Here is a 14,953-nt window from a genome sequence, read left to right on the forward strand (position 1 = left end):
ACTAGCTCTTGGACCTCCGTTTCTGCACTTCACTTATCTGGTGTAACTTTATCTGCCATTTTGGGCTCTGTAATATATACCGTTGTATCTTTTTATTGAGGTGATCTCCAGTACATGTTTGTTTGTGTGTGCTCACCTAGTGAATAAAGGTATGGAGTCTCGACTCTTGGTCCCACTCAGTAACTACTCACTAATAGCCTCATTAATTCCTTGCCTCTTGGGCTCTGTCATACTGTTGCAACCCCTGAATGGGTTACAATGATTATTATGTATATATATGATGTATATTACTTTTTCATTTAATTTTATATTGCTTATATTTGCGATAATAGCTAAATCGTAAATGTATGACTTTATATTATTATTTGACTGTTATATTGTTATTTGACTTATGTTGTTAGGATGTACATAATATGTGCTCAGTTCAAGTCTTGATTGTCAAACTACTGTAATTATCGCTTGTCGCTCGTTATACTGCCGGCTTCTGAGCTGTGCTGTCCACGGGGCTATCACGTGATCGAGGGGGGGTTGTCCTCACCTTTCGTGAAGTATTCAGTCTGCTCGAGACTCGCTTGGTGGTTGGACAGATTGTCTGTCTCATTATTCTTGTTAGTTCTGTAGAACTCTGTTCACAGAACATTGTATAGACTTCGTGATTTTCGACGTTGTACTGAGGTTGTGTGTCGCTTAGACACTCTGAACATCTCAGGTCCTTAGCTATAGCTTCTGACCTAATTTTGTACTGGTTTCTGTGTATTGTCACAGTCGGGTTTTTCCTATGCTGAACTTAGATTCAGTAGTATGGGAGTTTTGTAACTTTTGTGGAGGATCTGCTGATGGTCCCTACTTAGTGTCGTTATATTATCTCCTTGATCCTGATTGTGTCGCAGTCGCTTGTTATATGGCTATTGGGCTTAGCATTCTTTTCATTGTTCAAGCAGACTGTTCTGGTTGCCAGTCGGTCAAGAAGTTAGTTTATGTGAGGAATTTGTCAGTCACTTGTTTAAGTCTAGTCGAGTCGTGAGACATAGTGAACTACTTAGAGCACTTACACGCATACACAAACTTATTTGTACATATTTGTAATATCTTATTAAATGTTAATGTACCAGACGGTACTTAAGAATTATAAATGTGATATGTGCTTTCAGCACAATAATATTGAACTGGAGAGATTGATTTTATTTTGATTGCTGTGATTAATTTAATTTGATAATATACCTCTAGACAACTTAATGATTAATAAATTTATTAAATTTTATTTTCTCTAGTTAGTAGCCTACCAGTTGTAATCCTGAAGCACTATTGAATAATACTCAATTTTAATGGATAATTGGACAAGGATACTGACTACTTGTTACGAAAACCCAGTAACAGGCTGGATGCTAGAAGGGCAGTCCTTTCTAGTATTCACTGGAGATCTCTAAGCTTTTAGAATCGCGTTTTTTGTAACACATACCCTTCTTAAAACAGTGTATGCAGTCTGTTTTAGTCGCTTCTGCATCCAGACTGTTTAACTTTCTAACCAACTCCAGAATGTTAAAAAGTACTTTCTGACTTCCATGGATTCATTTACATGTTAAACTTGTATGTCCCCTGGTTCCTGGTTCTTGCCTTTCAGCTACTTTGTCAGTCGGAGTTTATTCTGGTTTTTCTGGTTCTTCAGTCTTCTAGTATTGTAAAGTTTAGTTCTTTTAGTCTTCACGGGTCATTTCCCCTCAGCTCCTGGAAGAGTTGTGTGGCCAGCCTCTGCCCACACAACTCTTCCGCTCAGCTTTATTTGGCTGCTGGCCTCTACACTTTTCATCTATTTTTTTTTCATATTTTATTTAAAAGTACATCACAGCACATAAAAAATAACAAACAGGCTTTATCTGTCAACAAATGTAATAAGCTTTCCATGGCCATATAATACCACATACAAATGTAATAATTATACATCATGTAACAAATATTATCTAAGGAGAACACAAACATTAACCAAAGTAAGGAGAGAATTGATACATACTGCCGTACTAACTACAGCAAAAGTAAAACCAGATATTCTGTACTATGACTGAACGTTATAAGGTACTAACTCAAAAGAGGACAGTATGTTACATACCGTAACCCTACAACCTAACCCCCCCTTCCCCAGACAGAACCTCCCCCTATCTGAAAAGTACATCATAAATCAGAACCGCAAGAGTGCACAATAAATTAAGTTAACCCTAACACATCTATAATGCTATCCAAAAGCATGAATCTTACGACACGTAAGAATATGAAGCATAAACGACAATGATACATCTGTTCCCTCAACTTAAAACGGTAAAGGTTAGAACTGCCTCACGGCTTACAATACAAACTGCAAGTGCAATAAGTACATTATGTAAATATGGAACAGTTTACTTTCTAACATTGGTTATAAAGAAGTTCCTGTAGTCAAATTACATTAACAAGATCCGTCCACATCATAATCTCACACGACCAACGATACCGTACAATATAATGGTAATACACCTTACACACAAAGTATTGACGATGGTTTTATACTCAGACACAACACATTATACATTATTAACGAACATGTCTAACTATGTTGTATATACAAATGGCAAGCACACATGGGTAAGTATATAGACTGTATAATAAATCATTGTGTTAAAACACACACACACACACAAGCACACTCATACCCACCAACATAGACATAGGTATTAATGAAGCGACGACAAAAAACATCCAAATATAACAAATACGATGTGTTATATGACATCTCAACAAATAATGTAAGCAATTACATGCAATATCATATATTACATGTAATAGGAAAACACATCTATACAAATACCAATGATTGGTGTACAAGAATAAAAAGGGCAAAACTCTTAACGTTCTGAACATACAAAATTTTACATTTTTGTTAATGACATCATCACATTGGAGACATACATACAACATTGGAGACATACATACAACACTCACAAACACAAGACATTTACACACAATTAAACGCAGCTGACCAGCCTGCTAGATTACTCACTGAACAAACAAATTATCTCAAATCCTTTAACTCTAACGCTCTATATGCAGACGGGAAATCTTGCTCCCATCTCCCCTCATATACCAACCGATTTCGACACTTAATTCTAAGAATTGTTCCCGCTAAAACCCGGATTCTGCTATTCCCTTCAGCATGTCTCATAGCCCATGACACATAAATATAATCGGCTACGACATACGACACTGCACGTTGTACACAGATGTCAACCCCACCCACATCAAAACTCAACGCCCTAAGTACCGACAAACCTCCCCCCCCCCCCTACCATTCGTAAAACCCTGCTGAACCACGCACGTACTATACCTAAATTTTCACAGAAATACACAACATGAAACGCTGATTCGTCCTCCCCGCACGCTGAACAACTCCGGTCCTCCTCTACACGCCGATTAGACAACACCACCTTGGACGGCAGAATCCCGTGCAAAAAATTAAAAACCACTTCGCGTACTCGAGGAAGGAGACGTAACTGATGAACCCGCTTCCATATATCACACCACGCGTACATGGGGAACATTCCCTGAACTTTCACCTCCACTTTCACCATACCCACTCTTTCCAAAGTACTCAATTTAACGCTCTGCACGTCTCGCATGCACAGCAACACACGTACCATCGTATCGCACCTGATTACATCTGCCCGTCCCCACCACCTGCGCAGGTCACGATACATTTCTGTTAAACCACCATGCCTGCCACCCAGTCGGAGAAAACGACGTTTCACATAACAAGCAATGACTCGGTCTCTTAAAGGAACAAGACCTAACCCTCCTTGACGCATTGGTGTCTCTACACCGCTCTTGTGAGCCAGTCGCACCCTGAGCCCCACAGGAATCTATAAACTCTATGTAAAAGATGTTTGATATCCCCCTGTATTAGTGGACACAGCGCAGCAACGTGCCAAACTTTACTATAAAGAGGAAGATTAATTACTATCGCCCTCTGATGTAGGGTTAAATGTCGTGGCCTTAGACTATGTAAACGCCTCAAAACGCTATTTACCACCCTCCCCGAATTACAAGCCCTCGTCTTATCAACCTCTCTCATATACTGTATACCACATATGTTAACACAGTCAACCACCGTCCACGTCTCTATACCTACCTCCTCTCTCGTCCAATCTCCCAACATCATAATCTTTGATTTTTCTTTGTTAACCTGCATTCCTGTTGCCTTACCAAATACATCTACAAGGCTTCCCACTAAACGTAATTGCTCCCTCGTACGTAATAGGACAGTTGTATCATCCACATAACCTATTATGGCTGGTCGATCACTACTCGAACCCCACGACGAATCTACTCCCCGCCCACAAACTGTCCAATAAAAAGGGTCCTGCATGCAAGCAAAGAGCATTTGAGACATAGGGCATCCCTGTCGAATGCCTCTATTCAATTTGACAAAGTCTCCTAACTTCCCATTAATTTGTACTTGAAACCCAGCACCATTATACAAAGAACGAGCCTACATGATGATCTCATTACCAAAACCCTGCCATCTCATAAACTTCCACAGCACATCCCTTTCTACACTATCAAAAGCAGCTTGCCAGTCTAACGCCAAAACACCACCCCCGCCCCTCGTTCCGCATTCCTCGACAAACTCCCTGATATTCCCATGACCATCATACATTGTCCTACCTGGCATGCCAAACTGACCCTTATGTATTACCTTGTCAAACACTTTCTTAATCCGATTCATTAAAATTTTTGCATATAATTTATAATCACTACACATTAGTGATATTGGTCGGTAATCCTTAAGTGATACGGGTACGTCACATTTTTTAACTAACACCAAAACCGCCGTACTCTGAGACAAACCTAAACATCCCCCTTCCTTCATCGCATTGAGTAAACGTACCACAAAGTCCGTATGACCTCCCAATGTTGAATATAAAATTCACACGGAATGCCATCAATACCTGGCGCCTTACCCTTACACATTCCCTGCAAAGCCTCCCACACCTCAGCTTCAGTTATAGGCCCACCCATGAGAGAGCGATCATTATCATTCAACTCACATCGTACATTCCGCCCCAATTCCCGTATTGCATCCACGCTTACATCTTTATTTAGCATTTTGAGATTAAACCATTTATCAACATAAGAGCTTATTCCTTCAGTTGTTGTTACAACCTGACCCTCACTATACCCTTCAACGCCATCCTGCACCACTAAACGCACGATTTCGGTCGCCTTCCTCCTTTGTGTCTGACTACGTAAGACACAAGCGGACGGCTTATCACCCCACACAGCCTCCTCGACTCCACTCGAAATACGCGCCCCGTCAAAAACCGTATTTTTCAGCACTTGGATGTGTTCCTTTAGGTTGTCAATCTCGTCCACTGGGTAATTTCCAGTTACCTCCCCTTGCGCATAACAGTGCCGTAAAGATCCCTCCAGGTACCTCAAAAATCCATACTCCAATTGAAAGGCCTCCTTACCCCGATGTATATAAAAATCCTTAATGCGAGGCTTCATAACCGCGTCCCAGTGTCGCACTAAATCATTACCTTCTAAGGAGTCTACGCCCATAGACGTCCATAAGTGCGTGAAGAGTGTCTTATCTTCCACACTTTGAAGTAAACGAGTATTTAACTTCCAATATCCTTTAAAACGAGTCGGGAGACCTCTCCAGTCGAGCTCTACGAGAACACCGCGATGGTCGGAGAAATACACATCTAACACACGCACTTTGGTTACAACTACCCGCCGAGACACATATACCCTGTCTAAGCGCGCAGCATAGTCCTTACGCACGAAAGTGTGCTCAATCCCTAAGTCACTGCTTCCACTTACATCCACCAACCCCAGCCCAGACAACAAATCACCCAAAATAATCGAACAATAACCCGCTCCCCTCGGTTCTACGTCTTTACGGCGCACCACACAGTTCCAGTCGCCACCAACTACTGTTATATCAGGCAGAGATCTCAAATAGTACACAAGAACATCGTTAACAAAAGTATTTTTAATATTAACATCATGTTCAGCTGGCCCATATACTACAAAACCAACCCGTTGAGTACCCCACTCACCTATGACGCGGACCACGCGACCCCTTCCCCCCCTTCCTCCCAATGTTTCATCACGAACGGGCTGGTCGCTTTTATTAACACAGCCACACCACCTTTCAAACGACTCGAGTGAGCCATATAAACATCATAACCATCTATCGCAAACGAACTTCCAACTTTATGGCTATGTTCTTGCACGAAACATACATCTACTGCAAAGCGATGCAACCACTCATGAACCTGTACTTGCCTTCTGCTATTTTTCATACCATTAACATTTATGGTTATACACCTAACTTTGCTAACGGTGGCTTTCCTCGAGGGACCACCACACCCTTTTTCCCTTTACGTTGACTAACGCCTAAGGCGTCACCTTTACCTTGTACATTCTCTGTTATATTACTCGCTGTCCTGGAACCACGCGACGCCCCACCCGTGACTTCTGACCACGTCTTCTTCCCTGAGCGCTGTCCAGGGGTCAAGACATCGTCGGAGTCTGGTGGGGTAGCCGCACGCTTCCTAGAAACAGCATCCTCAACTTTATCAGGATCTGTAATGTTCTCCTTGTGAACTTCTACCGCAACAGTATGAACTCTCGGACCTTCTACCTCACTTACGTTAAGTAACTGATCGACGTCCTTTAACTGTGTTCTCTCCTCATCTGAACACTCCAATGCAGGCACACACGGCACAGAATCATACTCCTGCGAAGCTAAAAGGTCGCTCAATGTCGATACAATGTTAGCGTCCATGTCAGCATCCTCTCTTGCTTGAGGGCTCTCACGTCCACCATGTTCTACCACATCGTGGTTGACCGTACCAGGTAGAGTCACGCAGGATGACTCCACGAGCATGGCCCGATCCACCTCATCACTCCACGATTTCAGGCGCGGTAAGTCCTCGATTACTTCATCTGCCAGATTCCGACGAGGAGCCTCACCATCCGGACGATGACCACGTCCTGAGGGCGGCTGGCGCTTAACGCATTGTGCAGCAATGTGGTCCAATGCTCCGCAAAGGCGACAAGTTCGTCTCTGTCCAGGATACGTAACATACACCTGGGTACGGAACTCCTCTAGGTTTATGTACGAAGGTATTGGTTGGCCCAGGGACATTTTTAACGTGAAAGACCCTTCTTGTAAACCAGCAAAGTGGCCATCAGACCACCGACCCACAGTAACTTGGTGGATCGTCCCATAGTATTTGAAGGCGTCACGTATGTCAACTTCGTTAGCCTCAAAAGGCACGTTTCGCACACGTACCCACGTATAGTATTGTGAAACGTCGTGCAACTTAACTGTGACTGCTGGGGTGACTTGCTTGCTAACATCCTGATACTGGTTGACAATCTGCTCGTAGGTCTTGGTATCGCAAAACTTGACGAATATCCGTGATAGTCCATTTAAGGCAACGCCACACAGGGATTCACGCTGGATGCCATATACATCGCGGATGATCATCGGCACCAACACATTAATCGATGCGCTGGGGATCGTGCCCTTTATGAGGTCAATACACACAGTATTAACTCTTCTTCGAAAACCCGTCGCCATTGTTGTCGTCGTCTCAAAGCTCCTCCACCAGGTGTCGGGACTGAGGAGAGACAGCTGACGACCGCTCAGCACAGCGTCTGAGCAGAGAATGACCGCTACTTGTTACGAAAACCCAGTAACAGGCTGGATGCTAGAAGGGCAGTCCTTTCTAGTATTCACTGGAGATCTCTAAGCTTTTAGAATCGCGTTTTTTGTAACACATACCCTTCTTAAAACAGTGTATGCAGTCTGCTTTAGTCGCTTCTGCATCCAGACTGTTTAACTTTCTAACCAACTCCAGAATGTTAAAAAGTACTTTCTGACTTCCATGGATTCATTTACATGTTAAACTTGTATGTCCCCTGGTTCCTGGTTCTTGCCTTTCAGCTACTTTGTCAGTCGGAGTTTATTCTGGTTTTTCTGGTTCTTCAGTCTTCTAGTATTGTAAAGTTTAGTTCTTTTAGTCTTCACGGGTCATTTCCCCTCAGCTCCTGGAAGAGTTGTGTGGCCAGCCTCTGGCCACACAACTCTTCCGCTCAGCTTTATTTGGCTGCTGGCCTCTACACTTTTCATCTATTTGTGGTTATGGGGACCGAGTCTCTGTTCCTGGTCCCGCGGTATACACACTGGGGTCACACACCGCTTGGGAAATTTAAGGCAATCTGGATCGATTTATTAAGGAAGAACAGGTTAAATTCCTTGAATCAAAAGCCCCCTTTCTCTCCTCGTTACTCTGTCTGTTGTCTGTCTGTTGTCTGTTTGTCTCTCTCTCTCTCTCTCTCTCTCCTTCTTCGACATAGTTACTGAACCACAAAAGTATTCCACTTATCATTGATTATTTTTTTCATTCTTAATTATCCTGTGGTTATTCACTGTGTGGAAGACTCTCCTACAGTCTGATATAACATGAATTCCATCCAAAGTTCTTTCTCGTTTTGCCTCCTTGAGTTTGTCTCATTAATCTCCAGTTAGCTCATGTAAAAAGGATTTACTCTCCCTAAATCCATTCCAACTCTCTGATAATAAACATCATTTATCGTCAAGTTCTCAACCAGATCACGAGAAAGTGAAAGACGGAAGATGAAGCATCCGCTGTCTTATCTCCGGCAAGTCATTGGTTTCTAAACTCTTCAACGAGTCATCGTTTCTCATCCAATATAACAAAAAAAAATCGGGGAGGGGGGGGGCGCACTCTTCTGTTTCCTACGAAAAATACATAAAATCCTTCCCCATTCTTTGAATATCTTTCTCATCGCCATAAAACTATTACTTACCCTCTGCAGGATCTACGGTCGAGCCGGGATCACAAGCCCTGGTGCCCATCCCGGTCTTCACCTGTCAGCAGTACCGGGTGGAGGCGCTGGGGGAGCCACGCCCACAACTACGCCCATTGCCACGCCCGCTGCCTCGCCTTAAGAGGATCACTTCCTCAGCCTCAGCACGTAACGCTCCCGCCTCCCCGAGACCCAGGTCCCAGGCGCTGCCCCTGGATGGTTAGTTTACTTACCTGGTAGTTCACTAGTTATGCCTTTCACTAACTTCCTAGTAACTAACAAAAACTTCCACCATTACTGGATGACTGCAGTTTTATTATTACCAGATTCTGTAAGTCTTTATATTATAAAATGGGATGGATATTGTTTCTAGTTTATTGCAACTAAAATTAATCAATCAAGAAGGTTAAAAAGTAACACTATTAACAACATAGTAATTATGCTTTGCTTTAAGAGGGAAAATGATTGAGTACAAACGTCACTATCCAGGCCTTACTTAGCCTAGGCGGAGCAGGCTTTGCCTATATTCTTTCCTAGTCACACTTGTCCTCGCTGATGAGAGCAAGGATTTCCCTGTGTACATAAATCTTAGCCCGCCTGCCAGCTGCGTCACATTACAGCTCTTCTCCGAATGCTTTGATAAGGCCATTAATCTCTCAGACCTACGCCATTCATTTTCCAATTTCTCCCCATCTCTCTCTCTCTCTCTCTCTCTCTCTCTCTCTCTCTCTCTCTCTCTCTCTCTCTCTCTCTCTCTCTCTCTCTCTCTCTCTCTCTTTACACAAGGATTTACAGTGTTAGGTTAAGAGTTCCTACTTTTTTAACAAGCTATCTCATCTTATTTTAAAGCCTTTTATTGTTATGAGTCATATAAATAGGGAATAGGATGAAATTGGAGCCCCCTGTAGGACAGCGATTTCATCTGGTGTGGTCAGTTAACTTTATTTCATCAATGGCATGTATGGCGAATAACTTTTACATCTCGGTCTCCGCGAGGTGGAGCCAGGTATGGTACCTTGACAACATTAGCCATGAACTTCGTACAGTCTTGCAGCCTCTACTGTCAAGCAGTTGCGAGATACGCCTAAGTGCTGTTAGCTTCCTGACCACCTTATTTTCAAGATTTATTACATGATTCTTCAAAGTCAATTTGGAATCAAATTTCACCCCAAAGATATTACCCTCAACCCCGAGTTCCAACACTCTCCCATTCATTCTTACCACTCTTCCAGCATTATCATCAGAGGCCAATGTCATCTGCCATGATGGTTGATGTAACTGAGAGCAAATGACATTTCCTCTCTTGGATTAGTAAATATCAAAGTACAGTCGTCTTCATGTGTATGGGATTCCGGAATGAGTTGAAGGCCATTGAAGAGAACATTCCATAACAAAGGCCCAAACACACTTCTCTGGGAAAAGGCCAATTACACATTGCTAGGCAGTGCTGATGGATGTGAGAAGTGGTGCTAGCTGGTGTACGTGTCTACTGAGCAGTCTTGGGCTCACCTTGTCTGGGCCCCTCAGTCTTTTCTTGGTTCAGGGATTTGAGAAGATACACCTCGTCTTGCCTTATTGTCACATCTGACAACTTTGACACAGGAGGAGGTTCTCTTGCTGGGTCTGGACCTTGAATCAATCTTGACAGCAAAGTGCTCGGCAAAGAGATCAGCTCTCTCTCTCTCTCTCTCTCTCTCTCTCTCTCTCTCTCTCTCTCTCTCTCTCTCTCTCTCTCACTATCCTGCAGTACGGTAGGATAGTCGTCACATAGTTTTATAATCCAGTAATCCTCTATATCATTGTACAAGTCGTAAGACTTGATGAATCTAATTATCTAAAGCTCAAGTAGTTTTAAGATCAAGCTAAGTTATCTCCTTCTGAAGACGCGTTCTGCCCCCAGGTGTTGGTCCAGCGAGCTCCGTCTCCACTGTTGTGTTTGGTCGGCGTCACTCATGGTGTTGTTCCAGGGACGTAGACGATACCAAGCAATATCGTTCTCAGAGCACCCAAACATTCAGGGACCAAGAGGTCCCGCCCCTTCCCGATGCCTGCCTCAGCAATCCAGAAACCGAGATCCTGAAGGTCCGCGGTGAACTGGCCATTCCTGACTTCTACTGCAGTCATTCCAGCGCTCAGATCCGGAAGGAGCATGAAGTGAGTATTCCTGATGGGTACTGCAGCCATCACGAGACCCAAGTTCTGAAAGACAATGGTACCCTCGCCATTCCTGTCTCTTGCTGCGGCCGTCACGACACCGGCACCCTAAAGGATCACAGTGGACTGACGATTCATGACTCTTGCTACAGTCAATCCAGCACTCAGATCCTGAAGGAGAATGGTGGAATGAGCGTTCTTGATACCTGCTGCAACCACCCTAGCCATCACGCCTGCAGTCAACACCACCCCCAACACAATGACATCCCGCAGCAATACGAGGAACACGACCAAACACATTGCCACCTCGACGAGGATGACTCAGTGTTCATCATAGCCAATGACTGAACCCCATGAAGAGTCTTCTTTAAGTGTCGTTGTGGAGAGTGCTCCATGAGAAGTGTTTCCAGTGGGTGCAAGTACAAAATTGTTTGGTGTGTTTAGCCTGTTGAGCAGGACAACACCTCGTTCAAAACGGTGTCAAGCAGATCATGTTATGTTTTAGCTGAGTTCCTGTCTCCATGAAAAATGATAAGTCGGCACCCTCAGAGTCGGTACCTAGAGAATAGAATCCGGAGGAGCCACTACCAAAGGAGCCGGTACCGAAGGAGTAGGTACTGAAGGAGTCGGTACTGAAGGAATCGGTACTGAAGGAATCAATACTGAAGGAGTCAATGAGGAAGGAGTCGCACTGAAGATCACATTCTTAGATGTGAAACAAATAGGCTAAGAAATCTCTGTCGACGACAAAGGTATATGCAAATCTCTGTCGACGACAAACGTGTAGACGTCTTTGTCGACTACAAAGCAGTATTTAATAAAGTGATTGAGTGAATGTATTTCTTGTATACTGAATGTCTTTCTACTATCTCATTTACCCTGTATTTCTTCTGGTGCGACAAGCGGGTCAGACCACAGAGGTTGTACCGCTCAGTTTATAATAGTGTCGTTGACTGGTGTTACACAGGCGCTGTGCAGCCTTCAGGACCCTCGTGTGGTTCTATAGATTTTTAAACTTAATAAAGTAGCCAAGGTAAGGTCAGTAGCCTCTCGAGGTCAAGTCAGCTACTAGCAGTTTCACTTTTTCAGCTGTCAAAACCTTGTTGTTTCTTGGTTAAACTTGTTAAACTCTTTTTAACATTTCATGAGTTTTGATGGCTCTGTATATATTATGTTTTCCATTACTAAAGTATACACATGTTTACGCAATTATGAAAAAGGTATACAACGAAAATCAAATAGCAACGGACCTTTTGCCACAAGTATTGCTGTTAACGAAAGACTTAAAGGTGGAGGAAATAGTCACGAATTTGTAGAAAAATATTTATATACCCAACTTCTAAACATATGCGCGATATTACTCTCAATTACTTCTTCTTGTAATATAGTCCATATATTAACCACCCGGTTAAAAATCAAAATATATATATCTTCGTTGTACTGATGTCGTTCGTCTATTAATATCGAAACGATCATTTCGTTCTTTGTTTGATCGGGTAATACTAAAGCATTTTTTTTCTTTTTGAAGAAGATTGCCATACTTATCATTCATTTACTTTACCTCTGAATCTTCGCCTCGAAAAGCTGAATACAACTTTCTAAAGGCGTTTCACAAGATTTACGTCTTCGTCTGAGTGTTGCCTCGCTAGATCCAGAGGCGTGTGTGTTGCTGAAGAATACTCCGACTGGTGACGCAAGTTGCACCACAAGCTCTTATTTTGACGTTTTTGGTCTGGTGCTTCATCAAATCAAGGCTCGATTGTGCTCTACAGAGAGCGAAACGTTGTGTCAGTAAGAGATTGCTCTGCAGTGGCTCGACACTGGACACCCTCCTGTCACCGTCCAACCTTAAATACAACGACCAGACACTGCAAGCAAGCGGTGTTCTAGGATCCATCACTCTTAAAATCACTGCAATTTTTCCCGTTCGCGGTTCGTGTGTTTTCACTGCATCAGTCTGCTGCCTGCTTAGTCACACTTATTATTACTCTTGCATCTCCTTCATTTGCTTTCAGTTAAGTTCAGTGACGTCCATAACTTAAGTTATAGTTTTGTTTGTTTTTCATGTGCATTACTTCGCGCTTAACAATATTTTAATTCATGTGCAGTTTACTACCCCTGTTTACTAAATGGTTTATAATGACTGATTTAATCCAGCTAAACTTAACAAGGTTTAAACAAACCTGGTCTTGCAGGTTCCATGAGGTTAAATGTATGGCAAGTTCCCTTTAGCTTACTTTATGGCAAATTCCTTGAAGTCACTTTGTGTCAAGTTGCCTGATGTTAATTTATAGCAAAGTCATGATAAGTTCTCTTAGGTTACGTTATAGATTAACTTAAGGAATCATGTCTGAATATCAAGTAGCAATATCTGTGAAGCAACTTATGTACAACGACCATAACACCATCTACAGACTGTATACACTGGGCAGCACCAGACAGACTTACATATGGCAACACTGGGTAGCAATTAATGACAGCTGTGCCAATTGCTTTTGGCAACAACTGAGTGGAAATCCAAAAAAATAAATTCTGTTATCGCCTGTCAACACTGTATTGATTGTCGGAATTTGTGTGTTTGTATCTATCTGTTTGTTTGTATTGTCTCATTCTCTCATACTTCAATATATATATATATATATATATATATATATATATATATATATATATATATATATATATATTATACATTTATTCCAAGTGTTTAAAATAATCACTGGCATTTTAAATATAGAATATACATTAGCTTACCCATTTCTTAATTAGAATATGTTGAACAATTATTTGTGCCAAACAAAGACTATAAATACACTTGTCTATTATTTATCCTGTTAAGTGTAAAAATAAACATTAAAGCAAATATTTAAATACGAAACTTTACTTTGTGGCTTTTCTTCTTAAAGCAAGAAGACACAGGAACTTAATATTTATGAGTTAGCAGAGAGATAATGTAGTATATTATTATTATTATTATTATTATTATTATTATTATTATTATTATTATTATTATTATTATTATTATTATTATTGGCAGAGAGATAATGTAATATCTGTGAGTTGGCAGAGAAATAACGTAATATCTGATAGATAGCATTAGAATACAATAATGACTAAATGACCACGCCTCAACCTCGTTCTCTGGTCCTGGGATCTCTAAACACTGCCCAGGTTGTACAGTAACCTCCTGAAACTTTACACAGAAAGCGAAATGTTGGCAATAATAAACATTTGCTCTGAACCAAGTTTTTTTTTTCAGTCAAGAGTCCTCCACTTAACTCGAGAAAGTCTTCCCACTGACCAACAGCGCCATTATTGCCAGTGTTCGTCCTCAAGTTGTGGACAAAGTTTCTTTACTTTCTCTGCCAAGTACAGCTGGCGATGTTTTAGATAAGAAAGCTGTCCTCGTATTTATAATCTCTGTTGACCACGATATTGTTTTCACTGCGCAATGGTACAAAGTTGTTCTTGCTGTCTAAGTGAAGGATGCCTGGCAAGTGATATCTTGTCCCCATCTGCATTTGAAGGATGACTCACAAGCTGACATCTTGTCCCCATCTGCACTTGAAGGATTTCTGGCAAGCTGACATCTTGTCCCAATCTGCACTTTAAGGATTTCAGCCAAACTGACATCTTGTCCCCATCTCCTCTTGAAGGATGACTCACAAGCTGACATCTTGTTCCCATCTCCTCTTGAAGGATGACTCACAAGCTGACATCTTGTCCACATCTGCTCTTGAAGGATAACTCACAGACTGACATTATGTCGTATCTTCTAGTAAACGATAGCATGCAAGATAAAATCGTATCCATTCTGCAGGATGTGGAATCTTTCGACAATCTCAGCTGAATTTGCATTGCCTCCCTAGCACTATCTTTAGTACACTGTGCATACTTTGCACGGTGCCACCTACACGTGGTCACTGTTCCT

General features: G+C 42.1%; 1 protein-coding gene across 1 annotated transcript; it reads left to right on the forward strand.

Moving 5' to 3' along the window:
• Positions 1-8,879: 8,879 nt before the first annotated feature.
• LOC128686271 (uncharacterized) lies at positions 8,880-13,636 on the forward strand (the record flags this gene model as incomplete). Its single annotated transcript, XM_070085815.1, is given in 2 exon segments — positions 8,880-9,090; positions 10,772-13,636. Coding segments are annotated over 2 exon segments (813 nt in total), but the record flags the coding sequence as incomplete, so codon positions are not given.
• Between the last annotated feature and the right edge of the window lie 1,317 nt (positions 13,637-14,953).

Source organism: Cherax quadricarinatus, chromosome 17 (genome assembly GCF_038502225.1).
Source record: "Cherax quadricarinatus isolate ZL_2023a chromosome 17, ASM3850222v1, whole genome shotgun sequence".
Classification (NCBI taxonomy): domain Eukaryota; kingdom Metazoa; phylum Arthropoda; class Malacostraca; order Decapoda; family Parastacidae; genus Cherax; species Cherax quadricarinatus.